This window comes from Cyprinodon tularosa, unplaced genomic scaffold (genome assembly GCF_016077235.1).
Source record: "Cyprinodon tularosa strain WSP-4 unplaced genomic scaffold, ASM1607723v1 ctg120, whole genome shotgun sequence".
NCBI classification, from domain to species: Eukaryota; Metazoa; Chordata; class Actinopteri; order Cyprinodontiformes; family Cyprinodontidae; genus Cyprinodon; species Cyprinodon tularosa.
This window is the reverse complement of record NW_024038004.1, coordinates 1,093,109-1,110,214: the sequence shown is the minus strand read 5'-3', so window position 1 is coordinate 1,110,214 and position 17,106 is coordinate 1,093,109. Positions and strand designations below refer to the sequence as shown.

At 42.4% G+C, this 17,106-nt stretch overlaps 1 protein-coding gene across 3 annotated transcripts in view; it reads right to left on the bottom strand.

Moving 5' to 3' along the window:
• Positions 1-17,106, bottom strand: part of aqr (aquarius intron-binding spliceosomal factor) — a 68,661-nt gene that overhangs the window by 29,997 nt on the left and 21,558 nt on the right. For all 3 annotated transcript variants that reach the window (XM_038272770.1, XM_038272791.1, XM_038272781.1), the window contains exons 20-26: positions 16,042-16,211; positions 15,624-15,865; positions 15,325-15,474; positions 13,649-13,718; positions 12,576-12,686; positions 12,143-12,252; positions 5,655-5,790 (exon numbers count right to left, since the gene is read on the bottom strand). In XM_038272770.1, the coding sequence (XP_038128698.1) occupies positions 5,655-5,790; positions 12,143-12,252; positions 12,576-12,686; positions 13,649-13,718; positions 15,325-15,474; positions 15,624-15,865; positions 16,042-16,211 (989 nt within the window). The remainder of the gene's footprint in view (positions 1-5,654; positions 5,791-12,142; positions 12,253-12,575; positions 12,687-13,648; positions 13,719-15,324; positions 15,475-15,623; positions 15,866-16,041; positions 16,212-17,106) is intronic.

Sequence of the window (17,106 nt, the reverse complement as noted above, 5' to 3'; positions counted from 1 at the left end):
CGTCGTCCAGGAGCGAGCGCGATGGCTCAGTCTCGCTAACCTGACCGACAGGGAGCGGGATGACATCCTGGATATGCCGATCGTCCCTGAAGGCATCTTCGGCTCTGCATTGGCCACAATGCAGCAAAGATGTGAGGCAAAGAAAAAGGACAACGAGGCCCTCAAACTTTGTCTCCCTCGGAAAGCCCCTGCGCCTTCACCTCCGGTGCAACGCAAAACCTTTGCGCATGCAGCCTCCCAGCCGCCGCGTTTTAAGGTACCAAGACGGCCACCACCGCCAGGTCCGCCCCCTCCGATGAGGAAGGAGCGCGGAGCCGGCTGGCAGGGGAAACCTGCCTCCACGACCGCTACGCCGCCGCCCACAGCCGCCGCGAGCTCGGTCCCACAGGCGAGGAAGAAAAAGAGGGCGGCCTGACAGCCGCCAGTTCCTCAGTTGGTGCAGCCTGCTGTTCCCCGTTGCGCAGGCCCACCGTTTTGGATTGTTTGTGCGCACCCCACGCCACCGTTGCCCATCCCAGAGCCGGTCTGCGAGGAGAAGGACATCGCCCCGGAGGTCTGCGCGGTTGCGCCCCGAGCGGAATGTCCAAAAGCACAGTCACACACCCTTGTTCAAAGAAAAAATGGTGTCAAAATAAAAATAAATCTGTCACAGCCAGGCCACGAGCCGAGGGTGCAGATAATAAAAAAAGCCAAAACAGACGATGCTCTCTCTATAAGCAGGGTGGCCGCTCAGCCCCCTGCAGCTCTGCTCCCGGGACGGGCACCGCCGTCCCCGCGGAGCAGAGCAGAGCGCTCCACCGTGCCTCCGGTGGTGCCCGAGAATCATTTCTCGGTTCCACCACAGGGGGGGCGCGGGGCAGGAGCCGCAATATGTTCCCCCGCTCTCTCTCAGATGGGAAAGCTGGAGAGCAGCAGCAGCTCCACCGTGGGTGTTGCGCACAATTTCCCGGGGATACAGGCTTCAATTCGCCACTGTCCCTCCCCGCTTCTCCGGTGTAATACACTCACATGCACAGGGAGAATCAGCTCGAGTTTTACGGGAGGAAATTCTCTCTCTGATAGACAAACGAGCAGTTTCTGTCGTATCTCCCGAACAGAGTCTGTCAGGGTTTTATTCCAGATACTTCCTCGTCCCCAAACGGGGGGGGGAGAGGAATCAGCCCTATTCTGGACTTAAGAGCCCTGAACAAATTCCTGCGGAAATACAAGTTCAGGATGCTGACACATGCAGCTCTGTTGCGTCTAGTAAGACCGAACGACTGGTTTTCGTCCGTGGATCTGAAAGACGCGTATTTCCACATTCCCATTTATCCCCCTCACAGACAATATCTCCGGTTTGCCTTTCAAGGGGTGTGTTACGAATACCGTGTTCTACCATTCGGTCTGTCTCTCAGTCCGAGGGTTTTCATACGGTGCACAGAGGCCGCGGTAGCCCCGCTCAGACGCCGGGGGATACGTCTGGCCACGTATTTAGACGACTGGCTCCTGTTAGCACAGTCAGAACAGGAAGCCAGGGTTCACACACACATTGTCACAAAACACCTGATGGATTTAGGTTTTGTGATAAATATGGAAAAAAGCCACCTATCTCCAACGCAGGAGATATGCTTTCTGGGATTATCCCTGCGCTCTGTTCCGTTCACAGCCCGCCTGTCAGAGGAAAGAGTGACGGTTTTCAGAACGTGCCTGTCACAATTCCGTCTGCACAGGTCTGTCCAGTTCAGACTGTGCCTTCGGTTGCTGGGTCTGATGGCCTCAGCCATCCTCGTGATTCGCCTCGGCCGCCTTCACATGCGGGACTTTCAGCGCTGGGTCGCTTCGCTCCGAATGGACCCCGTGCGTCATGGCGCACGGCGGATAACGGTCACAGCGGACTGTATAACAGCTCTGCGCTGTTGGCGAGCCCCGTCCTTCCTGACCCAAGGGGTGCCTATGGGCACCGTCTCGTCCAGGAAAGTGGTAACCACGGATGCCAGCCTATCAGGCTGGGGCGGCATTCACGAGGGCAGGTCTGTGAGGGGTCGCTGGAGCCAGGCCCTCCAGCGCCTTCACATAAACTTTCTCGAACTTTCGGCGGTGTTTCTTTCTCTGAGACACTTCCTCCCATTCCTCTCGGGTCACCATGTCCTGGTGAGGACGGACAACACGACAACAGTGGCGTATATCAACCGCCAAGGGGGCCTGCGCTCCCGCATGTTGCACAATCTGGCGCCCGACCTGATTCTCTGGAGCAGTACCCACTTTCTCTCCCTGAGAGAGACGCACGTCCCGGGAGACTTGAACACGGGTGCGGACCTGCTGTCCAGAGGCGCGCCAGTGTACGGGGAATGGACGCTGCACCCACAGGTCGTGGAGCAGATATGGGCGCGCTACGGGCGCGCTCAGATAGATCTGTTCGCGTCCAGGGAAAACGCTCGATGCGAGCTGTTCTTCTCTCTGAGCACTCTGAATGCCCCTCTGGGCGTAGACGCATTAGCGCACGCCTGGCCGCACGAGCTGCTATACGCGTTTCCACCGCTGGCCCTGATACCCCCCACTCTCGCCAGAGTGAGGGCATTCAACCACAGACTGATCCTAATAGCTCCGCACTGGCCAGCGCAACACTGGCTGGCGGAGATATTCCAGATGCTGTGCGCCCAGCCTTGGGAGCTGCCGCTGCGCAGGGACCTGCTCTCGCAGGGTGCGGGGACAGTGTACCACCCACACCCGGAGCGACTGCAGCTGTGGGCCTGGCCCGTGAGTGGCTTAATTTAACCACTGCCGGGCTCCCTCAGAGTGTAATTAATACTATCCAAAACGCCAGGGCACCCTCCACTAGGAACCTATATGGCTCCAAGTGGGGACTGTTTGAGCGGTGGTGTCTTGAACGGGACTACGTTCCTTTTCAGTGTTCTGTACCAGCGATTCTGTCGTTTTTACAGGAACTGATTGATAAAGGAAAAGCTTTTTCCACGGTTAAGGTTTATCTGGCAGCTATAGCAGCATGCCATATAGGATTTGGAGACAAAACGGCGAGCCAACACCCTTTGGTTTGTCGGTTTATGAAGGGCGCCCGCAGGCTCCTCCCCGTCTCCAGACCTTTGCTGCCTCCGTGGGATTTGTCGGTGGTTCTGGAGGGGCTTAAGGGACCCCCATTTGAACCGTTGTTGGGGTCCAGTCTTAAACATCTGTCTCTCAAGACAGTGCTGTTACTGGCCCTGGCCTCTGCGAAACGAGTCAGCGACATTCATGCGCTCTCTGTGAGCCCCGCATGTACCCGGTTCGACCCGGAATACACGCGTATGGTTCTGAAGCCCAACCCGGCCTTTGTTCCTAAATTGGTTGGTTCTTGTTCACCGATCGAGCTAGCGGCGTTCGCCGCCCCCCCAGGTGAACGGCGAGCGCACACGCTGTGCCCTGTTCGAGCCGTGCGCTCTTATATGGACAGGACGCAGAGCTTCAGGATGAGTGATCAGCTCTTTGTCTCCTGGGCGGAGCCCCGTAAGGGGCAGCCGATCACAAAGCAACGCCTCGCCCACTGGGTGGTGGAGGCTATAGCTTTGGCGTATGGAAGCAGGGGTCTGCAGCCCCCGGCGGGTCTGCGTGCACACTCTACCCGCGGGATGGGTGCGTCCTGGGCTTTATTTCGGGGAGTGTCCGTTCAGGACATTTGTTCAGCGGCGAATTGGTCTTCGCCTCTGACTTTTGTCCGGTTCTACATGCTTGACGTGTCTGGACCGTGCGTGGCCAGTGCGGTCCTAGAGTCATAACTGACCTTGTGGACCTTCCCCATCGGCCGGTTCTTGTTCGATAAGCTGTCTGACAATACGGGAGCTACCATATCCCATAGCGAGACACCGAGTGAATATTATGAAAAAGAACGTTTGGTTATCTAACATAACCCCAGTTCTTAGAATAATATGAGCGAGGTGTCTCGCCAGACGACCCTTCTTGCAGGGCGGCGAGAAGAGGTTTGCTTGTTGAATTGGAGTGCCGTGATCCGCACACGCTTTAGTAGTCGGAGCTACGGGGCGTGGCGTATGACGGGCACTTCCACCGGCCAATCAGGATTGGCAGATTGAGATAGATGCTTCTATCAGGGCTGCAGGAGGCTGCATCCCATAGCGAGACACCTCGCTCATATTATTCTAAGAACTGGGGTTATGTTAGATAACCAAACGTTTTACTGTAAGCTAGCCACACAGAAAGGTAAAAGTTGTTTATGAGGTGTGCTGTTCCATTGTTAAAATTACTATCTGTGCTTTCTCTCCTTCAGCTCATCATTAATATCATCTCAGTTTGCCAATATGAACCAGATAATGCACAATTTTGAGGTGTGTGTGTTTCAATAGCAGCATAAATCCTCATCATTTTTGCATCCATGTAGATTTTTCTTTTTTTATATTTTTTTTTTTTACTTTTTGGCAAGATCCTTTAGATTGCAACCAAAGCAGTCACTGGATACAGAAGCAGCCATTCAACTTAGAGCATTATAATAAGTCACTAAGAGTGTTGCTGGTGTAGGTACGAGATCTGCTTGGGGCCCTGCCCATTCTTATGACGTCATCATATGGCAACTCCAATCGGACAAACTGTATTGCAAGCGTGTCTTAAGAATCAGATCTCTTCTGGAGTATTTTACATTTAATCTACGATCTAAAGTAGCAGAAAGTAGAAAACATTGTCAGTCTTGGTAGAAGTTACTGCGTTCTAAGAATAAGCTCAACCATTTACATAGGTGACAAAAAAGCCTTAGCTTATTTTTATTCTTTTTATTGAGCTCTAAGGGCAGGGAAGAACAAATTGAACATCTTAAAAAATGTCTTTCGTAGAGATTTTAGACAAAGAAAACAACAGTTATTCTACTTGTAGAATATTAACGGTTGTTGTTGACACAAAGTTAAAAGTAGTGAAGCTTAATATGGCTGACTGATCGAGCTAAAAGAGGCTAACCTGTTAGCTACTGAGCACAGCTAGCTAAAGCACTACCCAGTTCTCTCGTTTATATCAAGGTTTGCAGTTACTTTTTTATGTTCACCATAAACATATTTTTTCAGTCTTGTTATCAATCAGATAAAACTTAATTGATCATTAGACGCGTTGATGCTACAGATTCTCCCGACTTGCCACAAAGACACTGCGTGACGTTACGATCATTGTCTGGGCAACCACAATGTTTTACATCATGTGGCAATGTTCAGCCAATCATGTGGCGTAAAGTCACTGGCATGCGCAGGACCCGAGCAAATCTAACCGCCCCAGCAGATCTGGTATCTATACCGGTTCCATGCGGTCATGCTGAAACCCTGATAATGATGAGTTTGGCCACACTTAATTTCCTGTATAGAACAGTGCCTAATAATAAGACACCAATGCTGCTACTAAGTTTCTTCACACAACACCCTGGACCAAAAAATGCATTTGCATTCTTGAAAAGCCAAAACCACTGGTTTAAATCCCAAAAGATCATGACACTTGAACCTAAATCAAATATTTAAAAAATGCTATATTTTATGCTAAAACAATGGTTCAATATTGCTGTTATGTCATAGAGCAGGTATACTATGTAACTAATTACTGCTGTTTTTCAGAGTTACCATATTTTTTTACTTATTATTGAAAATAAACCATCAATGAAAAAAAAAAAAAACACATATTCCTAAAGTTATCCTTACCTGATAAAGGTAGAAGTGTCCTGCAGTCTCACATGTGTAAGACACATCCCCAGGGACATCCAAGCTCTCCTGTAATCTTCCCACCTCTCTGAGGAGCTCCAGTCTTCTAGCAAGGACATAGTTCACTCTACCATACCTGTAAGAGAATGCAACATAATTATCAGATCAGCAGAAATATATCATGTTTTATTTAAGAATGAAGCAACAATCCTATTACTTGGAAGCATAGAAAGTCATACTCTTAACATAGAAATGTTCTCTGAATGCACAGGATAATCAGCCGGAAGTAAATATTGGGATCTGATCTAATAAACGACTTCCTTTTCAAGATACAGGTTAAAAGCTAAATCAAATACATAATATATATATGCTAATATGATTCAGATTTTAAAAAATTAGATTGGGATAATTTCTATTTCAATTCTTTTGTGGATCTTTTTGCCCAGACAGACATTTCTGAAAAGCAATGAGCCATGTCAGGCACACACAGGAAGTAGGCGGGGTCACCAGGGTGATATTAGAGGTGAGCCTATTTTTAGACCTTCTTCAAAGATCCTCAGTCAGCAAATCACACAAAGAGGATCATACAGCCCCGCCTGTTTGGCTGGAATAAATTAAAAAAATGGAAAGTGAACCTGCTTAGTTCAGACTCATGTTAAACCTGAATAAGTGAGGCATCCGATTTCAACTCATATTAAAGAATTTTGTCCTGCTTTTGGGATGTCAAAAATAAACCAAACCATGTGGCTTTCATCTGCTTTTAATATCTCAATAAACCAAAGAAAAAATGTTTACCTTTAAATGCAAAAGATCATAGTTTCCCCTCTGTCAAGCTCTAAGTGTAAAGTTGTCATCTATTTTTTATTTTACCTTGTAGAGCGTGTTAATTAAAACCCTCCGGCTCTCTGCTCTGGCTGGTGTCAGTGTGATGGAAGAAGTGTGCAGCCGGCATGTTGTGTGTCTCACTATAGCTCTCTTTCACATTTATGGTCTTGCATAATTTAAAAATGGAAGTTACTTTTTCAAGAATCACAGTTTACACAAAACACTGAATAACAACATGTGTATAGCACGGTTCTTCAGAGGGAATCTAACAGAATATAATTACTTTGGTCATTAACATGTCACCTGCAGGGGAGGTTTAAATAGTAACACTCTAGCAGCTATATTAATATTCTGTAATATGAGGCTATTTATACACAACAAATTTCTATCAAAAATGGTGACTGATTTGTTTACAGATGGTTTTAAAATAGCAGGAAACGTGGGGAGCTCTAAATGTTTACAGTATCTTAGGCCAAGTCTTTCTCAAGTCAGTCATGAGTCGTCATAAAACACTGCTACATCATCCTTCATCTCAACAAGGACATGAGTCACTGGCCTGCAGGGCCATTCACACACACAAGATTAGTGTTTAAAGAGCTGCAAGCAGTTGTGGGTCTTGGATAGGAGGTGTTGTAGTTATTAGCAAAGTAAGAAGTGCAGCTTGGTCTATTAGGTTATTTGCAATGAGGGCAAATCAATTAATAATGGCCATTTTACCTTTTCTACCCTGAAGCACATTGCTAGTTTTACTTTTGTTTTAATAACAGAGGTTTTTTGAAAAGCTTTACGTTGCACAAAGAAACATAAACCTCATTGAGAAACAAAAAAAAAAAAACTAAACAAATCAATAGGGCTGGCTATTTTGGCCAAAGTCCTGAATCGATTCGATTTTGATTCATACAGTTCTAAATTGATTCATTTCGATTCAATCTGTTTTTACAATAAGGAAAGTGGTTCAACTGTGTTTCAAAATACACATGTATTTTTTTTCCCTGTCATATTAAATACAAAGTGCAAACTTGTAAATCGGACAGTTTAAACTTGAGATGTGAACAAAACTGTCTCAAAAGTGCAAACTTGTTTGTGAAAAGTGAAAAAGTGAAGCCTAGCTCGAGCAAGCAGACGTGACACAGGGGGGGACACAGCAGACAAGCATGAGCTGCATTATCTCCACTGTACAAACCATATGTGCAGCGTTATCTGTAACAACTACAGGGTGTTTGCTGGTTAGCCCCCCATTTGTTAAAGTCTTCAGTCAACCTATGCGCTATATTTGCAGCTGTCTGGCTTGAAGTAATCTGGAATGCATCTTTCCTGCTCATTTGAATGTTAACGTCACGCGCGTCAATATAAATCGAATCGATCTCATTTACTAGACATCGATTTTGCAAAAATGTAAAGGAATCAATTCAAAACCGATTTTTACCCATCCCTACAAATCAATCAATTATGAAACAATGGAGGAAAGGATTCATGATTAATAAGTTGGTCTGTTTAAATTTAGGGGGAAGTCAGAAACCATTCAGCGGCCGATTTAAATGTTACTCACACACTCCGTATTAATATATGGCATTTGCCAGATGATATCTTTTTATGCAAACCTAAGTGACTTGACTGTCATAGGTAGGGCTGCAACTAACGATTATTTTAAAAATCGATGAATCGGCCGATTATTTTTTTGATTAATCGATGAATCGGACAAAAAATACTTTTTATATTAACCTCTTTATTCCAAAATGAACATTTTAGACAGAACAAACAAGCACACAAGTACAGGTTGCTCATTAACTGTACTGGTGCAATATGAAAAATAAATGTTTGTGTTAAAACTACGCAAACTTACATGAGAAATGTAGCTGTACATCCACAAAATATAGGGTACTTTGTTTCATAAAGCGCAAAAAAAGACATTTTTGTTTTTAAAAGCCCCTAAGGGGTTCAAACAATAGGCCCCCCCATTTCAACAAATGAGTTTTTTTTAGACTAGAAGAGTTCTGCCTTTTAAGACAGGAAAGTATAGCAGTTAAAGTTGCTACTTGAGAAAATACTGAACCATAGAGATAAAAATAGCCCTGTGATTCAAATTATAAATTGTATTTGGAATAAAAATGAGAGAACTAGGGGTGCTAAAAAACACATCCTCCAAAGACGGATATTTACATGGGAATGTGGCATATAATTAATTGATATATTACTGATCTTGCTGGATTTTATTCTGCTTTACTTCCATAAATTGCAGGATCTTCTTTACTTTATCTTTGCCAGAAGATTTAAACTTTAAAAGCCTTGCCCTCATAATTTGCAAGTTAATTTATTTATAAAGAAAATACAAACGCTGCTTAAGCTAATTCAAATGAAATTAAAAGTAAAATAAGTAGCCAACCTTATCACTGTCTGTAACCTACTAACAAGGTAAGGAAAGCATCAGATGAGCTACCTGAGAAACTAACGTTACGTTTCCCATTTAAAACGAAACAAACATGGTTACTCATCCTGCTGATCAGCTCTCTTCACTGCCATCGAAGGCTCCAACGTGTTTTCTTTTCAGGTGCTGCATCATAACAGTGGTGCTTCCGTGCCATGTTAATTTGTTTTTACAAAGCGCAGGCTATCTGCGAATTGAGACGCAGCTTGCGTTTGCGGCATCGGCCATTAGAACAGTTGACGTTACTGCCTTTTGAAAACAGCCTTTGCTCACCTGCGGCGCTGGCTCGCTCTGCCGTATTTTTTTTTTCTTCCCCTGTTTCAATCAAGTGGCAGTGATGACGACAGCGGCGGATGACGCATTAATCGCGCGACACAACAAATCGATGATGAAATTCGTTGGCAACACTTTTAAAAGTCGATTTTTATCGATTTTATCGATTCGTTGTTGCTGCCCTAGTCATAGGTGCTGCTAATTCAAAAGGACAAATAAACATCATTGCTGTTTTCAAGGAAAAATCTATCACAAAATCCGTAGTGGCCATAGTAAAAAAAAAAAAAAACACTCAACACTAAGATATTTTACTTCTGAAAGGGGTTTCCTGTTTCTCTCTACAGATAGTAGTCAACTCCAGAAATGAACTGAGAAACAGCAAATTAATAGCTTTTTTCAAAAGCGAGATGCAGCTTTTTAAAACATGCTAAAAACACATCTACCACCCAAACCTAAAAGGAATAGTACACCCAAAACATGATTAGCCTTCATTTTCTACTCACCCCCCTGCTGAACAACACTCTGGAGTACTTTTTTGATATTTCAAATGCATCTGGAGATCTGGGAGGCTTCTTGCTGTCTGCTGACATTCAAATAATGGAGGTCTAGGGTGCCCGAGACAGAAAGGTCCATAAAAGTCCACAAAAAACGTGTCAATATTCCTCCATACTGCTCGTCCAATGTATTCCAAGTGTCCTGAGTGGGTAGCGTCCAGAATTTACTCGAAACGAAGTCATTTAGAAAGTTTTTAGAGCATAAACAGTAGTGTATAGGATTTCCTGAAAGCGCGCGCCTGCGAGTTCACGACGCTACGGAAACCGCGGCAGATGAAAGTGCGCATTCAGCTCGGCAAAGAACTCCTGCTCTTCCTCAACACTGAAGTCCTCAGACATTTTTCTTTCGTTGTTTCTTTCCTTGCACAGGTAAACAGCACATTTCTTCTTCTACGCTTGCATTATCGGCAGAGCAGACGCTGAATGCGCACTTTCTTCTGGTTTGGTCTGCCAGCTTCCGTAGCGTCGTGAACGCGCAGGCGCGCGCTTTCAGGAAATCCTATACACTACTGTTTATGCTCTAAAAACTTTCTAAATGACTTTGTTTCGAGTAAATTCTGGATGCTACCCACTCAGGACACTTGGAATACATTGGACGAGCAGTATGGAGGAATATTGACACGTTTTTTGTGGACTTTTATGGACCTTTCTGTCTCGGACACCGTAGACCTCCATTATTTGAATGTCAGCAGACACCAAAAAGCCTCCCAGATCTCCAGATGCATTTGAGATATCAAAAAAGTACTCCAGAGTGTTGTTCAGCATGGGGGTGAGTAGAAAATGAAGGCTAACCATGTTTTGGGTGTACTATTCCTTTAAGACCCATCTGTGGAAACAGAATCAATATTTCCAACAGAAACACACAGATCTGTTACCTTGCAGGCAAGATGATTTGTGGTGAGATTTGTGAATTTAAAAACTCCAGAAAATGCAACTTGCCAGAAGCCATTAGATGCATTAGCCTCAAATACAGAAATGTTTTCAACCAGAAAATGCAGTGACATTTATGACGTCAACATGAAGCAGCAGTTCGAAGCAAAAACAAACATGGCTGCACCATTGGACGTAGACTCCTCTATTCCTTTTTTAAAAGACAAGCAAAAGGAGTCCACTTTTGCCTTTTTGGATGGAAAAGATGCTTGCACATTCCCCCCGACCGGATTTGATTTATCAGTTAACTCTGCTAGTTGTGAAACAAATCAAGAATATGAATTGTCCCAGCTTCTACTGCTGCTGTGATTGGCTGAAAGCTCGACATGGAGGCAGGTGCTGCTTGATGATTTACCCAATCAGCTCGAACAATTGTACTGAATCAATCTGGCTTATGCAGAGTTAACAGATCTGTGTCCTTGACTTGAATGAGGAAACTTGCACTGGCCTAAGACATGCAAAGTGAAAATTGTTAATAAATGAACTAAAATAGATTTTAATTGTAGTAGTCATACTATTGCGATTGTATGATTTTTGTAGTAATCCTTTGAAAACAAAGATTTGTTGCTGTAGGTCATGATCCGAACATTTGTAAATGTGGAAACTCTACCACTGACCAGCCTCATTCATTCCTCACCTGAGTCTGATAACCATTTTAATGCTTTTAAAATGAGATTAGGTGCATTTATTCATGCAGCCATTTATGAATGTATTTATTTAATTTTAAGATCACGCTTTTTCTAATTACCTATCAAAAAAATATATGTGGAACATTCTGTAAGCAATATCCAAACATTAATAAACACTAATGAAAACAAATTAAAAGATGACTCTTATACTGACGGATGTAATACTGTTTCACAAGCTTTAAGTGAATAAGAATAATGAGCCATTATCCATTTAAAGTTATCAGTGATTCACTTAATAGCATTTCAATAGAATTCATTTCAACTCTATCCCCAAAAAAAGCCTGTTAATATTGTACTAATGTGCATGTCTTCAGAAATCATTATTCATATTTACATGAAATCCGAGAAGCTGTTTTCTAGCTTCAATGAGTTGAATGATCAGTGATACAACCAAAGCTTTTTTTTTTAAATAATTGTCTAAATAGATTGCACCATAATGGAGTTTATATTCATGTTTAGCTTACTATCCACAAAAAAGGTTTAAAAAAAAACACAAAAAACTATTAGATTAGATGAACAAGATCCTTTGATTAGTGAAAAGAGCTGAATGTGGCAAAGCCTAATCAAGTCAAACAAGGTCCAGGGAGCAGCACACAAGGTTATGAAGGAGTACTGTCCCTGTGCTTAATTCAAGGAATACACAGACAGCTGTTTTCAGGACTGTGCGTAAACAACAGTAAGTATACTAATCAGCTGAATGCACTTTCACACGTTAAAGGGTGTATGTTGGCAAAGGCTCCTCTATCAATCATCAATGTGCTATTTCCCCCATTTGTTTCCTGTTGTCCTCACCTACTGAAGTCTTTCTCAGTCTCCAGCTCCTCCTCTCCGTGACCCAGACGCAGAAGGTGGCGCTCGTCGATGTCTAAAGCCATAATCTTTTCAAAGAGCTGGTTCAAAGCCTGGTGTGGAGGAAAACAGGCACCAAAGTTGATTTTGAAGGTTTGTTTAAAGCAAGAGGAATGTGTTATTAGTGATATAAAGCATGAGCCACCAGGGAATAAAGATAGGAGGGGGGATAATGTTCTCTCTAGGAACAATCCCCTGGTGTAAAACAGGAGCAGATTATAACTTTTTAGTTATATAAATTATATATATAATTAAATACTTAAGAGGGGGTACTCTGGTACAAAGGAGCTCAAGTGTTCCCTCCTGGTGTAAATGAATTGGGAATTATTTCAGTCTGAAAACCCTTTTTTTTTTATTAGAATTTGTGTGTGCTGACCTGATTAGAATGAGTGACTATGAGAGTCCTTTGCTCAGGAAAGTTGTGATAGAGGTTGGAGATGATCTGAACAGCCACGTCTGTCTTTCCAGTGCCTGGTGGTCCTACAACCTGTACAAAGGAATGAAAACATCAGGAATTAGCTCCATACTTGAGGACAAATATTCAATACTCTCAATCCTCTCAACTTGACTTTAACGATAAACAAGGATTTTTTGACGATTTTTTTTTTTTTGATGAATGCAAGACCTGAACCTAAGAACAAACAGATGAGCAGTTACATACAATGGGTAAAAAAGATGTAGGAAAAACAACTGGATGGATAAACGGATATTGGTCGAACAAATAAACAGGTGATGGTTGGATGGACAGACGGGGAAAAAATGATGGAAGGACAGACTGACACAAGCTTTAGCTTATCAGCAGGATAAATGACAAGCTCTAGCTGGAAAAAAGTCTTTTTGACTGCACATTCAGGTATGGACAGCGAGCCAGCAGGGAGAATAAATTACACTTCCAGGCTTTCTTTTATCCTCTCTATGTAAATATGGCTGCCACTTCATTACGGTGCACAACTTGTCATGATAATAACTCCAAGCCCTGTTTACCCACCTAAGGAGAAAAGAGAGATGTGGTTATATCTAATTTACTAAATACATATTCATGAAAAAGGTTGGTTTTAGTATGAGTCTCAGGTGAGTAAGCTCTGCTAAAAATAGGATGCCTAATTACATATGCATACATAAATCACCACATAATAAGCTTCTTGGGTTCCCTACTGAAAACTAGCTAAACCAGACGGCAGAGGGTGCTTGTTATAGCTGCTGATGAATGTGGTGTAAACCAAAAAGGAAGATGATAGGAGGTAGATAGAGGGCAAGAAGAGAGCATGCACGCAAGACCGTCTTATAACCCAGCTAGTTTCATTGTTTTTTCTGTTTTATGTTAACCATTTAACTGATATAATCAATTACCGTTCATTTTATTTTTTGCAAGGACAACTTAATTATTACTATGTTTGATTTAAATGTGTCCATTATAAAAATAAAACTTAAAAAAAAAAAGGTCCTTACCATAGTTAGTCCTGGCTGCATCCCGGCTCGGATGGCTTCGATCTGCGTAGGTGTGAACTGAATCGTGTTCCTGGAAGAAATTTGCCTCATTGACGTTAATAAAGCTGCTACCTTGTTTAATGTGTTGAACTGTTGAATCTCTTTAGTATCTGAATTTCATTGTTTACTTTAGCTTATAAATAAAGAAAAAGTATTCTGACAATGAATACAAATGGAGAAGCTATAGATCAGAATGAGAATTATGTTATGGGTGTAACAGTCATTCTATAAAGATAAGGGAAGGGGCTACCACATGATTTTGATTATTCAACAAAAAAACAAAAATGCTAATTGAAAAATGGCAGCAACCTATTTTAATAAAAAACAAACCAACCTCTCAACCTACATAGCGCAAAGGTCAGAGAAAAAATAAAATAAAAAATCACTCATAAGTAACTTAGCCTGAAGCATTCAGATTTGGTCTCTGCATGATCCTGAGATGTTAGAAAACATGGTTGCAACAATGCAACTTTAGTCCTCTGATCAGACTATAGTTGCTTCCCTGAATCTGGATCAGGGCATCACAGAGTTCCTGTAAAGCCTGAGGTGGAACCTACAGCAGCAGAGTAAGACTAAGTATAATTTCAAAGAGGTCGAGGTGCGCTATGGGATTTAGGTCTGGCCAATCAATTTTCTAGGAACTGCATTCACATTCTCGCCATAGGTTTGCCATTGTAGTGCACCAAGAGGAACCCAGGCTCCCACTCCACCCTCACAGGGTTTGAAACTGAATCCATGGATTTTAACCTAAGATCTCATGACAATCAGGCTGCTGTTCCTTGGTGTTCAAGGCTCTAAATGTCCCTCCGTGAACATGTCTCCACATACCATGACTAAACCGCCACCATTTAGTAATACTAAGATAATGCAAGCATTTTCTTCATAAATTCACTGGTTCCTTTAAAGTTTGTCACAAGTGTTCAGGGTCAGCCTTCAGCTGTTCCACGGTAAATACCAATCAGGTTCCATGGAATTGTGCAAAAAAGCATGAGGCTCTCAGACCCTCCTAATGAAGCCTGATTCTGATTGTTCAGGCAGAAAAAACATCAATAGAGGACTGATGGAGGTCACTGTTTAGAGCCCTGGGAATCTTCATATAGTTGCTCTTTGTACTAAAGGCCAACAGCAGTCCTGCTGATGTGCTCTTCAGCCTTTTCCAGCTCCTTCCCCGAAGAATCTCTTTAATGCTATTGAGATTGCTGGGAGTCATAGTAAAGCTTTGGGCAGTCGAATAAACCATTCCACCTGTATAATGATGTCACACTAGATCAAATGTTGCTAGTTTTAGTACCAAGAAATGTACTGAAACAGATACAAACCCCAATGTGCTCTACAGCAAACTGCTCAACAATCTGGACGAAGAATTGACCAGATTATGTCCTCTGATTGACAGTTAATAAATGCAACATTAAACACAAGCAAATCTATTCATTCTTTTTTGTGTTATACATTAATATAACTTATCTATTTAACATTATTGTAGTGGAAAAAAAGAAGAATAGAATATAAGAATAGAACAGAAACCCTAAAAAAATACCAAACAACATTAATCAGGAGTCCCTTCAAAGTTTTTAGTGTAAAACAGATGATTTGATCCATTATTTAATAACTGATGCTAAAGAGCGGTGCTCTCTCACCTTTTGGGCTGGTTGTAGGGATACGGCCCACGGTTGGGGGCCACATATGGTTCCACGATCAGCGTTTTATCTTCTTCCACATCTTTCTCTTCTTCATCAGCCTTTCTTTTCTTCCCTTTGTCTTGTTTATTGGAGATGGGAAACGTGATTCTAGAAAACAAAGAAACACAAGGTCAGCATCATAAATTAAGATATCAAGAATCATAAAAGGAGAATACACTGTATGTAGTTATGTATGCAAGCATTGCATTAGCAATAAAGAGAAAGTTATTTAAAAATGTATTTTTTTTTATTTTCACCTGAAAGGAGGGACTTGAAGCTCTGGCTTCTCCTCAGCAACCTTTATGGTATGACCAGGAAAACACGATCGCAAGTGATCCAGGGAGAGAAAGGTGTCGTTGAAGTCCAATGTGGAGATCTGATTGGGCATCTTGGAGTAGTGGGCGCTGCCTGGGTCCCCGTAGCCAAGAATAATGTCGTGAAGCCAGTCGGGGACGACGCATTCTGTGTTCATCAGGTGTCTGATGGTCTCCAGCACAGCCTAAAAACAGAGTCAGATTGATGACAGATTTCTACACTTTTTATCATTCGAATATTTAACTTTTTAAATGCAATTTTCTTAAATCTGTTTAAAATATCTTAAAGGCAACATCACAGCTTTAATAATCAACACAGCAATTTAAGGTCACAGGATCCTCTTCAGCTTTTACTTTTCACCTTGAAATTATTCTCCTTAGGTTTGCGTCTCATGATGATGTTGAAGGTCTCATACGGGTCTTCGGTGCCATTCTGAATGCTGCTGGTCATGTCCTGCTGATACTGGTTGGGATCCAGCCAAACACGGAAGGTTCTGCTGTCTCCTCGTAACTTAGGTTTGGGTTCAGGTCCTTATTCAAGTGGGAGAAGGAGAAAGTATTAAATATTAAAGGGTGACTGCATTAATAAGCTTGCTTGCTTATTTAGATTTCCAACAGATATTAATATTTTGTTACAATACCACGCTTGGAAGTATTTTTCACTTTGAAGATAAACCAACAGAAAGCTGGGCAGAATTGTAAACTACAGGAAATATGATAGATGATTTGCAAAATATTGTTAATTAAATAATCTTACCAGGGTTGGCTGAGTTTGTTAACCACCCTTTACTTAAATGTCCCAAAATGAAACCCAGTGGAGTCAAGTTGCTTTTACATAAATTAACCGTATTTTTCCAGACTTTAAGTCACACCAGCCACTATATCCATTATAAAGAAATAACATAGATAGGTGGGACTGGACTATAAGACGCAGAGAAGTATAGGGATGCTACCTTAACATGAAAAGTCAGAAGACAATGATCACGGCTAAGGGAGGAAACAGCAGCGCCCTAAATTAAAAACATTTATTCGACAGAATTCAAAGATGTGGTTTTGCAACAGATGTCATTACTAACAATAAGCACGACACTCAGGGTGGTGAAAACGGGAAATGTGAAATAGTGCAATACGCTGAGAGCATATTTTTTGGGGCCATTTGTGTTGTCTCATTAAGTTATTAGTAATTGATGGTTGATTTTTTTTCTATTCGCCAATCTTGACCAGCTAAAGGGCAGCTGCCCATGATGCATTGCATTTCTCTTTCCGGTACCAACTACCAACAATTAAAACGGTAAATTAATTGAGAATCTACTGGTATATTTTTCATTCATAGGTAGCTCTATAGGTTGCACCCCCAAACAAAACATGTAAAAAAGTTTGACTCCATTATTTGATAAATAAAATCATGAAACTTGCTTCCTTCATG